At 38.2% G+C, this 20306-nt stretch overlaps 3 protein-coding genes across 3 annotated transcripts; 2 read left to right on the top strand and 1 right to left on the bottom strand.

Moving 5' to 3' along the window:
* The first annotated feature begins 1156 nt into the window (after positions 1 to 1156).
* Positions 1157 to 4412, top strand: znf644a (zinc finger protein 644a). The gene is made up of 5 exons (XM_030775659.1): positions 1157 to 1464; positions 1997 to 2569; positions 2673 to 2798; positions 3034 to 3136; positions 4042 to 4412. The coding sequence occupies exons 1-5, from the start codon at positions 1236 to 1238 to the stop codon at positions 4232 to 4234; spliced, it is 1224 nt and encodes a 407-aa protein (XP_030631519.1). The 5' UTR covers positions 1157 to 1235; the 3' UTR covers positions 4235 to 4412.
* A 2135-nt stretch (positions 4413 to 6547) lies between these two features.
* lrrc8da (leucine rich repeat containing 8 VRAC subunit Da) lies at positions 6548 to 9822 on the bottom strand. The gene has a single exon (XM_030774157.1). It carries the CDS (start codon positions 9820 to 9822, stop codon positions 7273 to 7275), a length of 2550 nt encoding a protein of 849 aa, XP_030630017.1. The 3' UTR covers positions 6548 to 7272.
* A 3422-nt stretch (positions 9823 to 13244) lies between these two features.
* Positions 13245 to 19096, top strand: gtf2b (general transcription factor IIB). Its single transcript, XM_030774158.1, has 7 exons — positions 13245 to 13292; positions 14907 to 15013; positions 16144 to 16277; positions 16372 to 16518; positions 17436 to 17565; positions 17722 to 18003; positions 18356 to 19096. Exons 1-7 carry the CDS (start codon positions 13276 to 13278, stop codon positions 18487 to 18489), a joined length of 951 nt encoding a protein of 316 aa, XP_030630018.1. The 5' UTR covers positions 13245 to 13275; the 3' UTR covers positions 18490 to 19096.
* The last annotated feature ends 1210 nt before the right edge of the window (positions 19097 to 20306 follow it).

Raw genomic sequence — 20306 nt, 5'->3', positions numbered from 1 at the left:
TCCAACATGCAAAGACCCATGAGAAAGACAAACGGTACTATGGCTGCCAGAAGTGTAGTTTCATGGCTGTGACAGACTGTGAGCTCTCCAGCCACATGTTAAGTGAGCACAGAGTCAGTAAAGTTCCATTACTGATCAGTAAACAAGATGGAGTACAGGAATTGAAAATCAAGGTATCAGACAAGCATACTGTGCCGTCAAGTCCTACCTCTTTTTCTTGTAAGTTGTGTTCTTTCAGGACAACCAATAAAACTGCCCTAAGAAACCATGTTAAGGTTATGCATCGCCGTAACTCAGAGGAAGTTTATGGAACTTCAGTTTGTCAAGAAAGTGACAACTTTCCGTCGCTTTTGCATTTGTCCCCTGTCAGCAAATCTCTCGCAGAAGCTTCAGAATCACCAGAGAGGTCACACAGTTTACCTGGAAAGCAGGAAACATCTAGGAATACAGAGTTTTCATCTTGGCCTGAGGAAATATCAAGTCTGCTCGGAAAGGAACACGTTAAACAAAAAGAGAGGAAAATGTTAAAGTCGAGACTTGACACATCAATTAACATACTCCTGTCCAGACAAAGACATGTTGAACACAGGAGCTTAGAGTGCAGTTCAAATCAGAGGTCTAGGAAAACCAGTTCCACAACAGGCTTACGTTTAACTGGAGAATGTCGTAATGAACATCTTAATTTAGAAAGCACACAGTTGGAGAATAAAAGAACAACCTCCCCCTCTAGTTGTCTTAAGTCCACATTAGGAGCCCACGTTGAAATGTCTGAACATTCTTGTAATTCTGAAACTGGAGGAGGTAATTCAGGGTTTTGCATTAAACCAGTGACTTTGGAGAAACCAATTATGAAGAAGTCCCCTTCAAAAAGGAAAATGTCAACCCCATACCATAACATGCAAGGTCAAGACATTCTATCTGATTTTCCAAAATGTAGGCCCAATTTTAAGAAACAGGAAACAACGGAAAACCAAAAAATCAGTGATGATGATGATTCTTTTAAGAAGGACTATGCTTATGATAATGATTTCAATATCACCAATAGCTGTCAAATCAAAGATGATCATTATGTTGGTAACCATTTTGTAAAGAAACAAAGGTCATCCACAACGAGTGGTCAGTGTTCGTCTGGCAGCCTGTGGAAACAAGACATTAGTCCACCTCGGAAGCTAGCTGTCAAAGAAGAATGCATTGAAGCAGAAATATTTGATGACACCTCGTCATCCACGCCAACAATGAAACGTGAATCATTCTCTGAATTTGAGGCAGAACGCAAATCGTGCCCCTACTGCCCAGCTGTCTTTGAATCTGGAGTTGGCCTTTCCAATCATGTTAGAGGACATTTACACAGGGTTGGCTTAAGTTACAATGCTCGCCATGTCGTCTCAGCTGCACAAGTGGCCTCACAAGACAAGATGCCTCGTATCCGCCGAAGGATGGGTGCAGTACGTCACATAAAAACAGGTACTTGCTTTATGTGTTTTGCGTATTTGTCACTTACAGGTCAGGTCATGTGTTCCTGTATTCAAACAACATCTTACAAACAGCTGATTAATCTCAAATTTCGACGCTGCCAAGTAAATTTCACAATTAAATGCCCATTGTATAAAGCAGCGAGTAATAGTTGCTTTACTTCTTAATCAGATCATATTGCGTGATGGGAAAAAGAGTGCAGTTATTGTTTGTTCATGTATAGACAAAGTGCAAATTGTTTTTAAACAGATTTTATCAACCAATAGCTACGCTGATGTGAAGGGGTTTTTTTTACTCATTCAGTTAAAAGAATGCAAATTCTTAGGATGATTTCTACAAGCCATATTTGGGCATAAAGCTGTTTCTCTCTTAGCTTTGGGAAAAATCCATCAGAATTGTACATATTGGAGATAGCACTTTTCCAAGATAAAGAGAGGTTTCAGCACTGCTGCAGCAACCCAAATTTTATTTTCATTATAAAGCTATAACAGTTGTTTTGCTGTCAATATTCTGAACACCACAGAAACCGCTCTTCAGCTGACAGAGGCACAGGATGAACTTACCTGCCCATTATGCAGAGAGTGGTTTGACACAAGGACTGGCCTGTCCAATCATGTACGGGGCCATCTGAAGCGATTAAAAAAAGCATTTTCTACAACTGCTGCCAAATCTCCAGTGTTGGTTCTGAAGGAGTTGATGCGTGACAAGAAACAGTTCCAAGCAAGAGTGCAAGCTCTCCAAAAGAAGAGTCGAGAGTCCCGTTCTGTAAAACACGTTGGTTTAATAAGTTCAAATGGTCTGTTCTACTCGTCCACTGCCAAAGTCCAAAGCTTCCGACGAGGAGGCAAACAGCAGGGACCAGTGTCATCCCAATCAGGAGAAGAGAGAAGGGAAAAGAAGAGAGTAGAGACTAAAGATGGGGTCAAAGGATCTCCATCAAGTGATCTAATTGGGATTCTGAAAAAGAGGAAAACTCACGAAGAGACCAAGGTGAAAAGTCCATCTCAAACGGCAAGAAAGGCTATTCATATATCTCCTACCAAAGAGCGTGGGATGGGAATACAGATTCACAAAGCACTGCCAAACTCAATTTCAGGTGCCGTTTATATATTTATGATAGTGCTTCACTTTTGATTTGATGATTTTTTTTTTTTTTACATATTTCATCACACCAATCATTGTCTTTTTTATTGTTACAGATAAAAGTGACCTAAATAGAAAGGTATGTGTTCACTGTAATGCCACTTTCCACAGTGGTGTAAGCCTCTCCAATCATTTACGAGCTTACGCACGTCGAAAGAGAAATGCCCTTCTAGAGGGAACAAGTAAGTGTATCTTTATCTTTTGCTGACTCAACAGCTGAACACGCACTTAACCATGAAGTTTGAACCAAACCATTTGGCAAAGAATGATTTTGATGTTCTTCATGGGTCAATTTAAGGAGTTTCAAGAATGTTTTAGTTTCAGTTCTGTCTGACCCAAAACCTATCAAATTTTGCCTAAAGAATTTTTGTATTCCTTAAGTTCAGTGTGATCTTATCATTCTTATCATTGTTTTAGCGTATGACTGTAAACAGAGGAAACAGAGGTCAAGGTCTGGGTCAAAGAAGAAAACTCATCCATCACTGCACATGCCTGAGGAAATATATAGACTTACTTGCAGGTATGATGTGTGTGCTGGTATGACTGCAGAGGGTCTGATTTTTGTAATAATTTGCATTGCCACCATCATGAACTAGAGGACACCATGGATCTTTTACAGCCAATGAATCATCTAGATTGAAAGCAGACCGGTTTGAGGAAAATTTTTATTCAGATTGAAGGCTCGTGGTTCTAACATTCCGGGTTATTTATAGAGGAATTGACCAAGCCCTGAAACAGATATGCCTCCTATAAACCTTTGGGTAAGAGTTGTGGAAATCTTTATTAGCTTCGGAAGTACTTAAACACTTCTCAGATTGTCCCCCATAACAAGTTTAGTTAACTTCTACCCAATCAAAATGACAACACACACCAAAACCCTTGTTACCTTTAAAGGTATTGTGAATTTTCTGTACTCCAGTCCATGCTTTAAGTCACCTTCTATCTTGCTAACTACATTACGCTTGGCAATCTTAACCCTGGGCTTCAACAGTCATCACTTGAGTATGAATGCTGTGTGAAACTGCTTTTTTTACTCATCTCCAAGGTTTGTATGATTGACGTTGCAGACTGCAATTGTGTTGTAATGAAAACTTATACATCTTAATACTCAGTCATATATTTAGTACCTTCAGACTTATCTCATTAATCTTAATGCTTAATCTGAGAACCAACCTGAACTCAGAATTCCATCCAGAAATAAAATGATGTATTTATTAATATGTTTATTGAGCTTAGCTAAATTATAGTGCAAATTTAAAAAAAAAAAGAGTCCATGGCACCACGGTGCATTAGGTATTTTTAAGCTGTGGAATAAGTACTTGACCTGTTAATTGGATAGATATTTGTTTTTATTCATCGAAGAGCCTTGTATGAAGGATTTGTATTGCGAGTAGTATACTCAATGTATCATGCCTGTTTGTGCAGGTTTTGTGATCTAGTCTTCCAGGGTCCTCTTTCGGTCCAGGAGGACTGGATAAAGCATTTACAGAGGCACATCATGAACACCAGTGTACCGCACACAGGAGCAGGTATGGTGGAGGTCACCTCCTTTCCCAAGGACCCCAGCATGGACAGAGAAGAGCAGGCGCAACCAACATTGACTCAAGCTGCCTGTTAAGCCCAGGAAACTTTTTAGATTTTCATTCTAGAATTATTGTCTGTAGATGTTTTAAATTCACAATTTCCCCAGAATTTTGTATGTTCATTAATAATGAGACAATACATTTTCACCGTTCATGTCAGTTGTTTTTAAAATGATATTGTCATATTGTACTGGTACCTTACATGGTTCACGTCTGAAGAGAAATATATATAGTCCACGGTGGGTGTGCATTTTTTTTTTCCTTTGGACCCACTAGCAGAACACAACTTTTACCTCAGATGTTCAGCCAGAATTCTCACAGCGCTTACAGCAGCGCTCTTACACTCAACAAAAACTGAAATATGCTGATGACTCTCTTAATTCTCTGGATTTTATTGCATTTTGTTTTTAATTGTGATCCAACACTATTTAGCCTTTTAATTTTAACATTAGGTCTTGGATGGTGCAAATGTACAGGAACCATAAATAGATATTCGACAGGATGAAACTGTCACTCATTACAGTTTAAGATGTTTTTCTTACATGAGTACACAAAAAAGTGGTAAATAGATATTTTGCCTTTAAACTGACTTCCCTTTGCATGTCATAATACAGTTTGAATTGACTATATAACATTCAGTTCTTTTTCTTTTTATCACAATCTATTATGTATAATTTTATCAAACATAAACTTTTTGCCACCTGTTGTGGAAAGACAACATATTGTCATGTGTGTATGGGGTTATTTTTTACAGTTACATTGACCTGTTTATACATGTTTTTAAATAATTTATGCTAAAATGTAAATCACTCTAAACATTTCTGTTGTGCTGAATAAAAGGACCTGTTTTGTTGTCTTCGACCTAATGGTATGTTCTCTTAAGCAGTGATTGTAACATTATCACAATGTATTTTACTGTGATGTTGATATTGATACTGTTTGTGTCACGTGATCATTTATTCAGTAACGGTCTTTTCCTAATATAAAGTTAAATATTGAATTGTAAGGTATTTCTTCTTTTTTCCGTCCCAGGGGTTCTTCTTTACATGAAATATTTTCCAGTACTGTCAAAAGAACTTTGAATGTCCATGAAAGGTCATTTCATAAGTGAAGTTGTAACACAAACAACAGTGAAATCTTTTCCATCTTTGACCAAAAAGCAAAACAATAGAATGACACTGTATCTACCTTTCTTGACAGTGGATTAAGCAAATGAATCTTTTGACACTTTGGATACATCAGTGCACAAGAGCTTGGAAAGCTGCTTTTCTGGAGATGAAAATTTGTCAGTGAAGATAAGTTGGGCAGTTGTACTTGACTGCTGCTTTTTGAGGGTACTCAACTGAAGTCTTTGTTTCCAAATACGATGTTTACATATAAATGGAAGTAATGCATGCATTTAAAACATTCACCTTTGCTGCTACGTCATCTTTGTTTAATTTTTGCTTTAAGAATTCCAATTTGTTTTTCCCCATGAGAGGAAACATCCTATGACGAATTACTAAATATTTGTTCTGTTTTGTGTAAGACACTTTTCTGTAATTAAAGAAAATAACATTGAAGAAACCTAGATATGGGATACATTGACTGATGAAAGTTAACACCCTAACAGCAAGTTAGCAATTAATTATTCTCGACTTGACATCTCAATGGATTAGTGCAACTGTAAAAGTAATTTGACGAGGAAGCATGTACAAAAATGATTACCTCTGCACTCCATTAGTGCCATTAGTAACCTGGTAGCTGTGTTAGCTCACTCATGGTTGTTGGCATGTAGGTTGTACTGAATACACCGATTAAGAAAGTACATTTGGACTCATAATTGAAAAAAAGTTGAGTTTGTATGACTGAGTATGTAAGTGAAAAATCATTTTAACTCTACTTAAAGTAGCAGCAATTAAATTACTCAATTTTTGGCAGTGGCATCTTCTACTGTATCTTTTTAAAAACTGATTTGGGTCAGGGGCATAATACATGTTTATAATTAAATGCCATGACAGTTTAATGATATTTATCCAGATGTTACACAGCAGGATGTGTGTTGTCGTGCTGACGGAGCACTAAAGTAGGCATATTACATAATATTCTGGTCTGAAATGCCATTCAGGTTCTCTGTTCTTAGAAGCTTCTGTGGTGAGTCTGAATGCCCAAGGAACAACATATTTGTCGGCATATAAATTGTTTAGAAACACAAATATCAAACTTGTGACAAACTATTGCGAGGACAAATTAAAATACTTTGCAAAAAAAATCTTTATTCAAATTAAAGTTATTTGTATCAATAGTAATTTGAGAAATATTACAATCATAAAATATTCTCACTGTACCATTTTCTTTGGTATAAACAGTTCAGTTTCAGTCTGACATCACGTATGGACCGACAAAACTATCTTTCAAACAGCCATAAATCCAGCTTTCAACAGGACAAAATGTTGCCATGAGGAAGAATAGCAACCCATGGAGCTAAAATAGAGTTTTGATAACTAAAGTAACATAATTTTTCGGACACAGCTGCATTCCTTTCAGAAACTTGTCTAATAATCTTTCCTTTAAGGCTATCAGGCTAAAACTCCTCTCACAACACGTTATCACAGGAAGCACATGCTGTGGGGTTGTTCCAACGAACTGCCTTTAGCCATAAAGCAATATATGTTATAACACAGACATAAGACAACAGACTTTCTGACTTTTCTGAGTCAACAGAAATATTGATCAATGATCCAAAGAAGTTCTTAGTCAATTATTTAGTCACACTATTCATATAATTCAGCAAAATAAAACTCAGTACATTAGCAATGAAACAAGCAATATGGTAATATACATTTTTAAAATGCAATGATAATGACATGACAATGACAATCAACATATGAAAAATAAACACTCACACACAGCATTGTTAATAGGCTTCCAGTTAAAAGGTTGAAACAAAACTAAAAAAAGAAATTGAAAAACCACTGTCGAAGGAATTCAGAGGCATCTATTTACAAAATGCGAATACACAAAATAATTCAATGGACTCATTGTGCTGATGCAATCTTGCAACTAATATCTGAGCAACTGATGTATTCTAATATTACAAGACATTTGTGAAGGACACGTTAACATCCCTACAGAGGTTTTCCTTTACCTCTAAAGGCAGAGTATCAAAAATGTGATCCTCAACAAAAAGGAGGTTTTTACGAAGAAGTCGACACTGTCCAAGCTGTGGCGGAAGGCGGTCTAAGCAGTTCCCTTTCAGCTCAAGCTGTGAGAGTTGTACTAACAGGCCAATTGATTCTGGGATAGTTGAGATGCCATTACTCCCCAAACACAGTACCTTTAATTTGTTGCATCGGAAAAGTTGCTTAGGTAAGACCTCTACCTTGTTTCCTGTAATGGCAAAATGCTGGAGGTTCTGCAGGAGCCCCACCTCAGGTGGGATCACAGAGATTGAATTGTGGCTGACATCAAGGTGCCTCAGCTTTGGAAGATAGAACAGTGGAGTGGGAAGTGTCTCCAGTTTGTTGTGTGAAAGGTAGAGCGTTTCAAGACTCTTGACATGGCTAATGGATTGAGGAATAGTAATTATCTTGTTGTGCCACAATTTAAGGCAGGTTAGCCTTTTCAGGTGCTGGAAACTGATAATCTCTTCAATAGTACGAATATTGTTGGATTTTAAATCCAGTTCTTGTAAATTGATCAAGCTAAAAATAGCATGGGGGATCCTCTCCAGTTCACAGTTGTGAAGCTCCAACTCAGCAAGATTTGTCATCTTCTTAAGACTGTTAAGTACCAACAGTTTAGTCCCGTCATTATGCACCACCAGCTTGGTAAGGCGTGGGGACAGTTCTGACAGGTTTGAGGGCATTTTATTGAGGTTACTCTTAAGGTAAAGTGTCTTTAAGTTTCTCAGCTCCCTTAGGGATTCTAGCCCTATGAATTTATTGTGCTCTGAATTAAGGTTACCAACTAAATTCAATTCCCGGAGATTCCTCAACAGGTAAACCCAAGCGGGAATTTCTGCAACATCTGTGAATTTAACATAGAGGATCCGAAGATGGTCACGGAGAAAACTGAAGGCTGTTTGCTCAACTTTGGCTGGACTGTGATATAGATGCAGTTCTGTTAGATTTGTCATCTGGGAAACCTTGGCTGATATTCTGACCTCAGGAATAAGCTCTAATTTAAGGACTTCCAGCTCAGTGATGTCAAAAACAGCACTGGGTAGTCCAGACAACATGAAGAGATGCAACTCCATTTTTTCTTGAGCATTGCACACCACATGCTGACGTAATTTCTCAAATGTCCACTCATGATTAAGGCTAATCTCTCTAAGTTTGTTCTCGCTAACCTCTGAGAGAAAGACACCAAATCGCTTTGAGTAAAGCTGATCATATTGGTCAACCATATGCAAGAGGAATGCAAAGTCATTCTTCACATCAGGTATGTCACTGAAACTGCTCTCTTCTCTAACTTTTTCAAAAGAGTATTCTTTCAATGGCCGCCTAAACAGCCAGTACAAGGCATACAGGCACACTAACCCATATATACACATCAGAACCATGTAACTGAGAAGGAGCTTCCTTAACATGAATGCCATATTGTGAGTGCAAAAGAATGCGTCGTATCCTGTCAAATGTTCAATTTCAGGCTTACATACGTGTTGAAACTTGATGGCTGCTGCAAAAGTTGACGTGTAGCATAATATCAAAATAAATTTTAAAAATTTGATCACAGTCTGACCAACATAAAGATTGTAGATGAAGTCACTGTCCTCCACATGAGCCCGAAATTTTCTCACCTTCTCAAAAAGTGCCTTGGCCTGTTCACCATCCTTTTTGTCAAGTATTGTCATACTTGGGACTTCAACAACAGGCTTTTCAGCAGAAAATGTCACTCCAGTGTTTTCCAGCATCGGTGTGGATGGATTTTCATTGTCCTCTTTACTACCTGTGGATACCTGTTTTGAAGCAGTGGGGCCACCAGTGATCCTCTGTTTGTTTTCCTCTGAGTCTTCACATGCAGTTTCAGATAATGCCTTTGTGGTCCATGGTGATTCAAAGCATCTCCCCAATATAGACACAAAGTGTTCCACTTTTGAACTAGTCTTTGGGTATTTAAACCAAAAATTACTACTCACCATCAGAATGATGGTGTGTATAAGAGCAAGGTAAGGGAAGTATTTGGAATACCAGGGCAAGGCAATATGGTAACACATCTGATTAACAAATACGTATTGCTGAAAGTCTAGATTTGTTCGAAGGCCTTTGGGCTGAGGTTCACTAATACCTTTTGCTCCTTTCAAAGGAGTAGGCTGTGTAAGATGAAGATCATGGACAGCACTGTCAGGAAGATCTTTGGTAATCAGCGGCCCAAATCCTATTGTAGCTCCACTTACTGCTGATGAGGGGCTTCCTGTTGAACTATGCGTTTCATAGGAATTTGGACTTAATGACTGTTCTTTTTCCTCGAGTATGGGGAGACATGCCATTTGGTCTTTGGTTATTTGCATTGTCCCAGCAAAGATGGCTAACATCAACATGACAATTCCAAGATAGTCCATAAAGACATCCCACCATGGCTTCAGTATTCGATAGGTGGGCTGGATGTCATTAAGTGAAGCGACCTCAGTAAGAGTAAACATTCCTGTAAAAGAGAGAAAGTACTGTGTTTGGCTTTTGGGGCTTTCAAAAATCCCCTATAGAAATCTAAGTAATCAAATAATTATGAGATAAACTCCGTGAAAAAAGTCTGAATTCGATTTAATTGAAAGAAAGCTTCATACTTAAGTAAACCTTTTACCGGAATGATACTTAACGGTTAGACATGCTTTTACAGAACGGTAACTAATCAGCAGAAACTGAAAACAGACGATCCAAAAGGCTGTCACGTGTCATATAGACGCTACAAGCAGGCTGAACTACGTCTTGACTGGAGGAAATGTGTCGGCATACATTAAATTGTGCGGCAAGATTACATCTGCCGTCACAGTATCGTGCCAATGAGAAGTGTAATACGTGCGCGTGACATATGAACAAGTAATGATAATTGTGTTCAACTACGGTAAAGCAAATGGAGGTTTTGGAACACTCAAGTCGGCTGATTTGTTGCTGTTTGCGGCATTATAGTGTCTTACAAGGAGCGTGTAAATGAAGCGTTACGAGAGAAGCTTACGATAACACCAAAAATATCTTCTCAAGTTTACTCATTGGACTGTTGCTTGATGACCGGTTTATGCAATTTTATCCGCACAAGCAACATGTCAGCTATGTTAATAATTATGGCAACAGTGAGTTAACTATTGATAGACATAAGTTTATTCGAGTGACTGTCAATCGGCCAAAGAAATTTCTCGTATCTGTATAAGGTAATCCAAAGAAAAACTGTTTACGAAATAAATGTATTTATGAAATTTGCATAAAGTACACCTAAAATAAGCAATGGCTGGTGTTAAAACTGAGTTTGGGAAGACGTTTCATAAACTCCGCAAAGAAACTGAACGAGCACAACGGCATTCGGCCATATGCAGGAATTGACGGTATGGTTCATGACACAAACATAATTTCAGCAAAGTTTTTCAAGAAAAGACAAACAGAAAATACTTACTATCGCAGATAAAACTGTTCTCATCACACGAGTGTTATTTCCTGCAATCCATGAAGTTCCCTCTTATGTGCACTATAACATTAGCTTTTAACTCTCCAACCAACGGCAAAAACAGAACATTATGTATTGTAGTATTTCAACTACAGATTACCCATCTACAGCGAGTGAACAGATGGCGAAGGGCGCGCTTTCATATATGAAAACGTTGCAACATGGTTTGATTCAACTTGCATCAACGTGCTTTCCTCTTTATTAAGATGGTGTGGTACCTTCTGTCAGCAACGACTTCCTCTAGACGATAAAGGCGCTCGTCCAATGTCCAAAGCAAGGTTGAACTCGGTGTCTGTACCATATTACTCAAGGTGCGCCGCGATCTACTGCGCAATTTGACCTCCACCCCTTAAGCAGCCCAGTAAGGGGCGCTCATTGTAACATAATATACTAGTTAAAAGTGTACAGCAGTTACAGTGTACGTAATAACATATCACACCCAATGAGCCCTACCTCTGTCTAAAATGAATCACACAAATGCAAGACTGATCTAAACTCATCAGGACGCGAAGCAGTTATGAGGGCAAAAAGTCTGCCATGACGAAACGAGGGCTCTTTCTTAGCCATGTGTTGATTGCACACCTGAATAATTCATGCTGAGTCAGACAGTTGTGCCAAATTGTGTCAGTGCCGTTTGTTACCAGGCTAAGCTTGTGTATCAAAATTTCATGCTTTAAAAACCCTTCAAAAATCCCGACAAAACCCATACAGCAATAACACCCTTTTCCTGTATGTATCAAGAAATCAGGAATCTAGGACCCAGCGACCCATGATCAAACCGCGTTTCTGATGGAGCTGCATTATTCTGTCTGTGGCAGTAAGCAGGAAGCGTCTGAACAGCCGAAACCTCTCTTGGTTGGTTTCTTCAAGTTTCAGCCAGTTTACAGGGGGAACTCTGAAAGGATTTATTCATCCTTTATACGCTTGAATGTCAGATCTCCGTTGAGGAACAATGCATGTATAAATAAGTATTTATTTAAAAAAAAATCAATCTGAGAAACATGTATAGATTAAGAAAAATCAGCTTTATTATTTTTATATGCACAACATATTTGACAGAAATACATTCTGAATTGGCTTCAACACCTTGTTTACTCTAGGAGAAACAAGAAGTCCTTGTTCCTCTGGCTCTCATGCATTCAACACACTCCAAAAGAATACATTACATGTAGTAAATAAAGCTCATTAAGCACAATACATAATATGTTTACAGAAAAATGTAATATTTTTATGATGATAATGACCGACGAGGTTATGAAACTCTCATGTAACTCTTTCGTAATCATCTTATCATTCCTCACATTTTGTCACATAGACAAGCTCAAAATCAATTAGCCTGTATTTTGTTCACCTATGTATATTTTTACGTGGCAGTTGTCAAGGAAGTGTCCTTGTGGTTTTTGTAACCTAGACAGGCCAACAAAATCTCTCACAATGTACTTTTAATAACATGTTTGTTATTTCATCAGTTTCTTATGGAACATATTTTTAATGAGGTGCACAGGGAGATCTCTTAAGAGGGACTCAGGGATTTGAATCATCTGATCACTCTTAGTTATTATTATTTACATCACTGCAGGATACTGTGGGTTCTTTAACATTGCTATATCAGTGACAAACGGTGTGTGATATGGTAAATGTTTAAAGAGATTTATACCTTTTGTTTATTTCAAGGTGTTTAATGAGGCTGATACACAAAACATCTGCATAATGCACAGATCTGCTTTAATAGAGGAAATATCTAAATACTGTTCCTGTTGCCAGGTTAGCGACTGAAATATTGATGTCTCTAAGATATATCAGGCATGATGTATTAAATAAGCAAGCCATTAGCAGCAACAGCAAAACACTGTGATAGTGCCAAGAGGTCAAACTCAACACTGTATAACACAGTCTAATGATTAATTTCTGTATATGAATATGATTGTTTTGTAATAACTAATAGCTTAAATTTGATCTTAACTGCTGCGTTCAACAGTGTGTGTGTTTGTGTGTGTGTGTGTGTGTGTGTGTGTGTGTGTGTGTGTGTAGATGTAATACACTTCCTTAAACAGAGGTCTGTGGTCTGTGTTTCAGAAAGAGATTTGGTGAGCATTGACTGGCACAATGAGCAATGGTATTACTCTGTTCCCTATAAAATAAAACACTCATACACACTCACACACACACTCTCACAAACACACACACATATCTAGCTACGTATAAGCAGCTCACAGAACAAATGTGCAGATTGGAATTAATTCTAATAGTACGGGGCAGACAACGTTATGATTTGCTTTGTACCAGGCGTCAGTTGTCGCAAAGACCTGGTATTTTGGACCTTCCGGAACCCCGTCTGTATTTTAGACACGTGAGCTAAAAAAATCCATATATAGAGGTAGAAGACGCCATTGTTCTGGAAGGCAGCTAGTCACTGCCAGTTAACGGAGAGTAGAACAGTATGGCGTCGACGAGCCGGTGAGTAAATGTGGACCCATATCCTTTTTCATATGCTTAGAAGTTTTTCTTGTATGATTGTAGAAATGTTTTCGGCCTACTATTGTGTACAGAATGTAGAGGTATTTTCCAGAGATAACGGGGTAGATCGCATGGATTCTTTTCGAAAAATGCGTGTTTCGTACCACAGTCAAAAGACCAAGCACTGAATTGTCACTAAGACCGGGAACACATTGTCTCAGCAGCTATGCTAACGAATGATTACATACAGTGTAAAATGTCGTGTGGTCACATTTCTTATGTAGTAGGGTTTTAAGTAATGACGATTAAACGACGCCTCGAATGGGTCGATATTTGGGCAAACCTGTTTTTTTTAATTCGGCTTGTATTCAATTGCACAAGATGCAAGGTGATGTCGTTGCGTCGGCTGTCTAGCGAGCTAATTGTGACGACGTTGACCCCTCTAATTGAGCAGGATCAGTGTTACATTGTCTTATTTTGACGGAAAATCATTTCAACAGAGACAGATTTGTTTGTAACTGCGGTCAGCGCGATCCATTCTGACATTTACTTATGTTGCCAGGAGTATGTGTTTCGCTAGCTAGCTGACAAACTAAAGTCCACACCACAGTGAAAGGTAGTGTCATGTTGTTCAGCTAACAGCTGACTTAATCAGCCGCCCCTATCGTGTTTACAGAAGTGTCCTGCCAAGGTAGCTTAAAACTCGAAGGTGGTCATTATGTCGGACACAAGCCCGGACTCTTAGTTGCCGTTTTCGTAACATTAGGTGTCTAATTTTATTCGGTCAAGGGTAACCCATGGATTAGGTGTTGACGTCGCGTTTACTGTGGTATTTGAGAAGATGTTACGGCGACCACGTATGCTACATCAGCCAGTATCCAACCGCTTTAGCCACATCAGCACAATTTCGTTTAACAAGTTCTAGCTAAATTCCAAACAAAAATGGACAGAACAGAGAGAGGTCACTCGTGTTTGTGTTCTTGTTGAAACCCATATGATCCGGTTCCGATAACACCATGTGGTAAACAGAATACACCAGCGAGATTTTCAAGTCTGTGTTTCAAGACGTAGTACGTGTCGAGATTTTACGATGTTAGTTTTTTTAATCTTTGTCGTAAACCACTACAAATGGTTGAATGTAATCACTATGCAGTACCCAAAATGATAGAATCGTGCATGGAATCGTGACTGTTAAGTGTGTAAGGTCCAACCGAAGTGTAAAAATGAGAGATTAGAAGTGAAACCTCATTATTTGGTAACCGAAAAGAGACTAGAATAGTTCGTGTACCATCGTTGCTCATAATTTGCATTTGGGTGAAATATTTATGGGAAAATAAGTGACTATATTTTGAGCTTTATTTACTTCAGTGTAGTACCTGTTTTTGTTATTACAACAGAGCTTAGCATTGACAAGTAGGCCCATATATAGATTTTTAAAGATTTTTAAACAGTTAAGGTACCCATGTCCTGAGAACCGTCCTTGGAGAGCAGTGCCAAATATTTGCGGTCTGCAGTGTAATTAGGCTACATTGTCGCAAAGTTTATTGACACTCGTCTGTCAAAAATTCACCAGGAGAATGAACGTATCTATTTGGTCTTTTTTTTTTGGCACAGTGGAGATGCACTTCCCAAAGTGCAATGCCCCAACCATCCCGATGCTTTGCTGGTGGAGGACTATAGAGCAGGAGACATGATCTGCCCAGAGTGTGGGCTTGTAGTAGGTATGTTAACATGCTGATTAAAAATGACTTTTTTTTTTTTTTTTTTTAATTATGAGAGATCTTATAGCCTCTCTCAAAACCTGTTACATTTGTGATCCTGATTCTGTATAATAAAAAGGATATAACTGAAAATAGACTTACAATTTAGACTACTAATATTAAGACACAGTCTAAAGAGTCTGTGTCTTACAGCTGCAAAATGATCTTTGCTTGATTTGCATAAACGGTTGTTTTGTTATGTACGCTGTGTCTAATTTTGTCCATGAATTCTTGTTAACCCCTTGACAAGATAGATGATGTGTTATGCTGACATTTATATGCCCATAGAGTTTTCTAGAACATGCAGGCTAGAAATAAATACCAACTTCTTATCTTTTTGTGAAACTGACAAAGAAAAAAAAGTATTGACTAGTTACTCAGATGTAAACTTAACAATTTTATACATGAAGAGTAATAATTTCTCTTTTTGTTTTTATCTAGATAAAGTGCCTTTGTTTCATGTTTTTGTTTTAGTTTCCATGTTAAATAGAATGATGCTAATGATATTAATAGGATGATTTTGATAAACATTGGAATGAGCTACAATGTTTATGGCCTTTGAATTTGTCTATTTTTGGAAGGTAATGTTGAAAATAGTGTTTGTATATGAAAGAAAGAAGGCTGAGAGTATCATCAGATGTTTTATGTTGAGATTCGTTGACTAATCATGAACTTTTACTCTCATGTTTTGTTTAGGACTATGACTTGATTTTCATGATTTGGCTGTAATTACAGCTTCTGAACTCTAGATGGTGACAAATTAAATTTGTTGGGTTTTATTTATAAGCAACTCCATTTTGGATTGCTTTGCTTAACCCTTTCCATGACGTTACATTAGTAAGCTAAATACTGAATAAAATTTGGCTAAATGTGTTTTTTGCTTTATATCATATTCAAATTAGAATTTGAAGTTGTTTATGGAAATTCTTTATGGAATAATGAATCGAGGAAATGCATTGTTTGATGAAAATCTTCAGGACACACTCCTCGCACCCCTCCCCCCATACACACAACACAAAGCACACAGCACACTCACAGGCTCACAGTTAGGCTCTCATCTTTTTTCTGTTCTTTTCCCATCTGTCATTCAGGTGACCGTGTGATTGATGTGGGATCAGAGTGGAGAACATTTACCAATGAGAAAGCCACCAAAGACCCTTCCCGTGTCGGCGACGCCCAGAACCCCTTGTTGAATGGAGGAGACCTCACAACAATGATCAGTAAGGTAGGAGAATCCGCGCTGCTGGGTTTTTCTCAGCCGACTGTGTTTAACAAACAGTTTAATCAGCTTTTTTCTTAACGAACTTTTGTTTCTTCAGGGAACCGGCGCGGCGAGTTTTGATGAATTTGGAAATTCCAAGTACCAGAACCGCAGAACCATGAGCAGTTCTGATCGAGCCATGCTCAATGCCTTTAAAGAGATCAGCACCATGGCCGACAGGATCAACCTGCCCAGAAACATCATAGTGAGTATTTTAACCTTTCTCGATTCTCTTTCTCTCACCTTCTCTAGCACTGTGCGCGATACAACAACTAACCTGTGAGATATCTGTAATTTTGTCAAGGGATTTGCTTCAGGTGTGAGGGGTGGTAAGAGGAAGATGTTTTTGTCAGAGAAAGAAGGTAGGAGAATGGGGGAAGACTAAAATAGCAAGCAAAGCACTGTTGGAGGTATCAGTAGCAATATAAAAGAGAAGTCACTGCTTTCCACTGCCCCAGTTCAGTCCTAACAGTAAGCACTTTGAATTTAGGTTGTAAAACATCCATGCTAAAGTAAACGTTTCCCAAAGGTGCTTATGAGCAATTAACCGAAAACAACTGATGACTGATACCAAAAGTTCAGGAGAGGATAGATAGGTTTTCTGTTATGCTGAGTGGTCAGTTGCAGGGCACGTGAAATAAATGATTTTCCATGCGAAATATATAATGCATTAATGAACTGCAAAAAGAAGTGTCAGTTTTGAGAAAAGTAAAATTGGCACACGTGCTCTCTGGCTTTAAGCGTACTCTGTATTCAAGTCAACGCGGTCATACCCAGGGTTCTTTTTCAAGTGAAAGTGTTTTCTGTTGTTTTGTGCTTGTGTAATGACTGGGAAAAAAAACAAATGCTTTCATCTACAAATGAGAGTTCAAACAAACCCGTTTGACCTACTAAAGCATGTCTCATTTCCAGTGTTAGAAAAAAATGGGTTTTCTGTTATGGCCAAACCAGGTCAAACAACAGACTCTCCTGTCTTTCTCTGCTCTAACCAAATCTCCATTTTTGTCCGTTAGGGCGGTTTTATCATTTAAACTGATTTCCAGAAGCCCAACATGTGCAAACTACATTTCTCTGCTCTCTAGGGAAGCACTCTGGCTAAACAGTACATTTTTAACCCTACAGGACCGCACAAACAACTTATTTAAGCAAGTTTATGAACAGAAAAGTCTGAAAGGAAGAAGTAATGATGCCATAGCCTCAGCCTGCCTCTACATAGCCTGCAGACAAGAGGGAGTCCCCAGAACATTCAAAGGTAAAAAGAGTTTTTTTGGGGTTTTTTTTAACCATTTATCAGTAACTAACTAAGCAAAACTGATGTTGTATTACTTAATTACTCTTTAAGCACTACTACCATTTAATGAATACAGTTGAGAGCTATTGATTCAGTAGCCACTTTTGCTTTCTTTAGAAATCTGTGCCGTATCCCGGATCTCGAAAAAGGAGATTGGTCGATGTTTCAAACTGATCCTGAAGGCTCTGGAGACGAGCGTGGACCTCATCACCACGGGTGACTTCATGTCTCGGTTCTGCTCCAACCTGGGTCTGCCCAAGCAGGTGCAGATGGCTGCCACCCACATTGCCAGGAAGGCTGTGGAGCTGGACCTGGTGCCAGGCAGGAGTCCCATTTCAGTGGCAGCTGCTGCTATTTACATGGCCTCTCAAGCCTCAGCTGAGAAAAAGACACAGAAAGGTAAGAGGAGGAGGTTGGGAAGAAGGACTTGGGAGTTCCTTGGGAGTTGCAGATAACTTTAACTCTTAGATGTTATGAATCAGGTTGTAACATAATGTGACATAAGTATGGTCTCCTGTCTGACATTACATTTCATTTGCATTCATCCATTTAGGAGATACTTTTATCCAAAGTGACTTCCATGCAGAATACAAACCTGACATAGTACTTTTGTGTGATGTCCATACAGATTGACCTCTAGTGTTTAGCCATGCCTCTTCTAAGCCTCTTCTTTAGGATAAAATGCTAACAGACCTCTGATACACAATGAATATGATCTCTGTACTGAACACAAATTTTCCTGTTTGCGCAGAAATCGGCGATATCGCCGGCGTTGCAGACGTCACAATCCGTCAGTCCTATCGGCTCATTTACCCCCGTGCCGCAGACCTGTTCCCTCTGGACTTCAAATTCGACACGCCTGTGGACAAACTGCCCCAGCTGTGAATACCTGCTTGTTTAGTGCTAATCCAATTTTTAGGCTGTTATTTTTTATTGGATTTCTAAAGGTTTGCTTTTCCCCTGTTGTAAGAAAAGCTTTTTTGGACAGGCACATGCAGGGATTAAAAAAAAAAAAGAAAAAAAAGTACAGGTGAGACATTCCAAGGTACAATACAGACTGCAGGCTGTACCTAGTTTCTTTTTGTGTGTGTATATATATTGTATATATGTCCAAGTGCAAAATCTAATTGGTGGTTGCAGTTAGGCAGATTTCATACTGTAAACATTTTCTTTTGTAGGAAATGAGTGAATTCTATTTTGTTAGCTTTGTTTGCATTATTATATTAAGTAATTTAACAATAATAAATGCTTTTCAGAAAAGCATGTGTCTTGCATTGGGGGAAAAAAAAAATTAGTGCATTAGTGGTTTAAGAAGAAAAAATGTTTACAAATTTCAAATGTTGGCATGAGGGGATGTTGTGTACCTCATGAATGGAGTTCGACAGACTTCTATTTCCTTTGGATTTGATGAAGGGTGGGAGGGGCCTGCTGTTTGAGTGTGTTTGTTTCCTGTCTATTCAATTCATTTGTTATAAAACCTTTCATTAAACAAAGCCAACAAAAATCCCCTTTTGTATGCTAAAGATAAATCACTCACTACTCAGCCTGAAAATGCACTTTCTGTAATACCCCAAATTTGCCCCTAAACCATGGGTAAATAGGAATGATGAATGACGATGACTCCGATTATGGTCCAAAAAGGAAATATTTGACAAACGTTTTAATGTCGCATTCACAATGGGCAATAATAGTTGTTATTTACACCATAGTCAACTTGTATAACTTCAAGGCTGTGTACCACTTAAAAACTATGGTCCTCTTTTGTGACATGCAAAGCAAGCCATTAAAGCAAAATAGTAGTTAAGAAACCTTTTATACAATCCATTTTCACAAATAAGCTAAAACATGGATAACTTAAAAAAGAAGAAATATTACTGACTGTATTTAGTGCTTTGAAAAAATCAATGTGTTTATAGTGTTTTATATCACATGTCTGGCTTAACCATTCCCCCCTCCCTTCAGTGAATCATTCAAAAACATTTTCTCCACTACCTGTCATTTAGCTAAGTTGAGAGTTTTGGTAATTAGCTTTCCTTTCAGTATAAAAATGAATACAGAAATCCAGACACGCGTTTAGAATCCACAGCTTTCACCAAATGACTTCCGAGGACAAAAAGAAAAGAAAAAATAAACAAGGAGGAAATACTGCATGTACACACCACTCTGAATGAGGTGGGATGGAGATACTCTGATGTTTTCAAAACTCTGAACAGTTCTTCAGGGCTAACGTCAGACAGCTTCAACCTAGTACAGAAAAAGGCTTTTCTCTCGGTTGGTCGGGTTTCAGAAAATCTTAATGAAACACTTGAGACAACTGGTATCACAAATGTTAGGAAGTTGCTCTTTCATGGTTTTCTTCTCTTTTTTCTTTTTTTTTTTTTTGAGATTTAAGATTTACAGTGGTATCATTAAGCAGTATATATCAGCTGAATAAATGTTCTTATTAATTTACAGGCTGAAATGCTTGACTGGCCACATTCTTTTTCTGAAACAGACCAAAGAGCAACTGAAGTTCCGTGTCTTATTAGGTGTACTTTATAATTGTTATTTTTTACATTCAAATGGTAAAGTCCAGAAATATCCCAATCAGTTGGGCTGCTCGCTTTCGGTCACCTACTCTTACTGTCATTTACATTTAAATATTCATTTGTTGCCCTTAAAAACAGATTACTGTGAATTTAGTGAACTGATAATATGGAATA

This window comes from Chanos chanos, chromosome 5, assembly GCF_902362185.1.
Source record: "Chanos chanos chromosome 5, fChaCha1.1, whole genome shotgun sequence".
Classification (NCBI taxonomy): Eukaryota; Metazoa; Chordata; class Actinopteri; order Gonorynchiformes; family Chanidae; genus Chanos; species Chanos chanos.
The sequence above is the reverse complement of the archived record's forward strand: the minus strand, read 5'-3'. Positions and strand labels throughout refer to the sequence as shown.

Coding starts and splice junctions, on each gene's coding strand:
- znf644a (XM_030775659.1), top strand. CDS start 1,236: ATGAAACGTGAATCATTCTCTGAATTTGAGGCAGAACGCAAATCGTGC. Junction 1,465..1,996: donor AGTACGTCACATAAAAACAG/GTACTTGCTTTA, acceptor TGAACACCACAG/AAACCGCTCTTCAGCTGACA. Junction 3,137..4,041: donor ATATATAGACTTACTTGCAG/GTATGATGTGTG, acceptor CTGTTTGTGCAG/GTTTTGTGATCTAGTCTTCC.
- lrrc8da (XM_030774157.1), bottom strand. CDS start 9,822: ATGTTTACTCTTACTGAGGTCGCTTCACTTAATGACATCCAGCCCACC.
- gtf2b (XM_030774158.1), top strand. Junction 17,566..17,721: donor AGTCCCCAGAACATTCAAAG/GTAAAAAGAGTT, acceptor TGCTTTCTTTAG/AAATCTGTGCCGTATCCCGG. Junction 18,004..18,355: donor TGAGAAAAAGACACAGAAAG/GTAAGAGGAGGA, acceptor CTGTTTGCGCAG/AAATCGGCGATATCGCCGGC.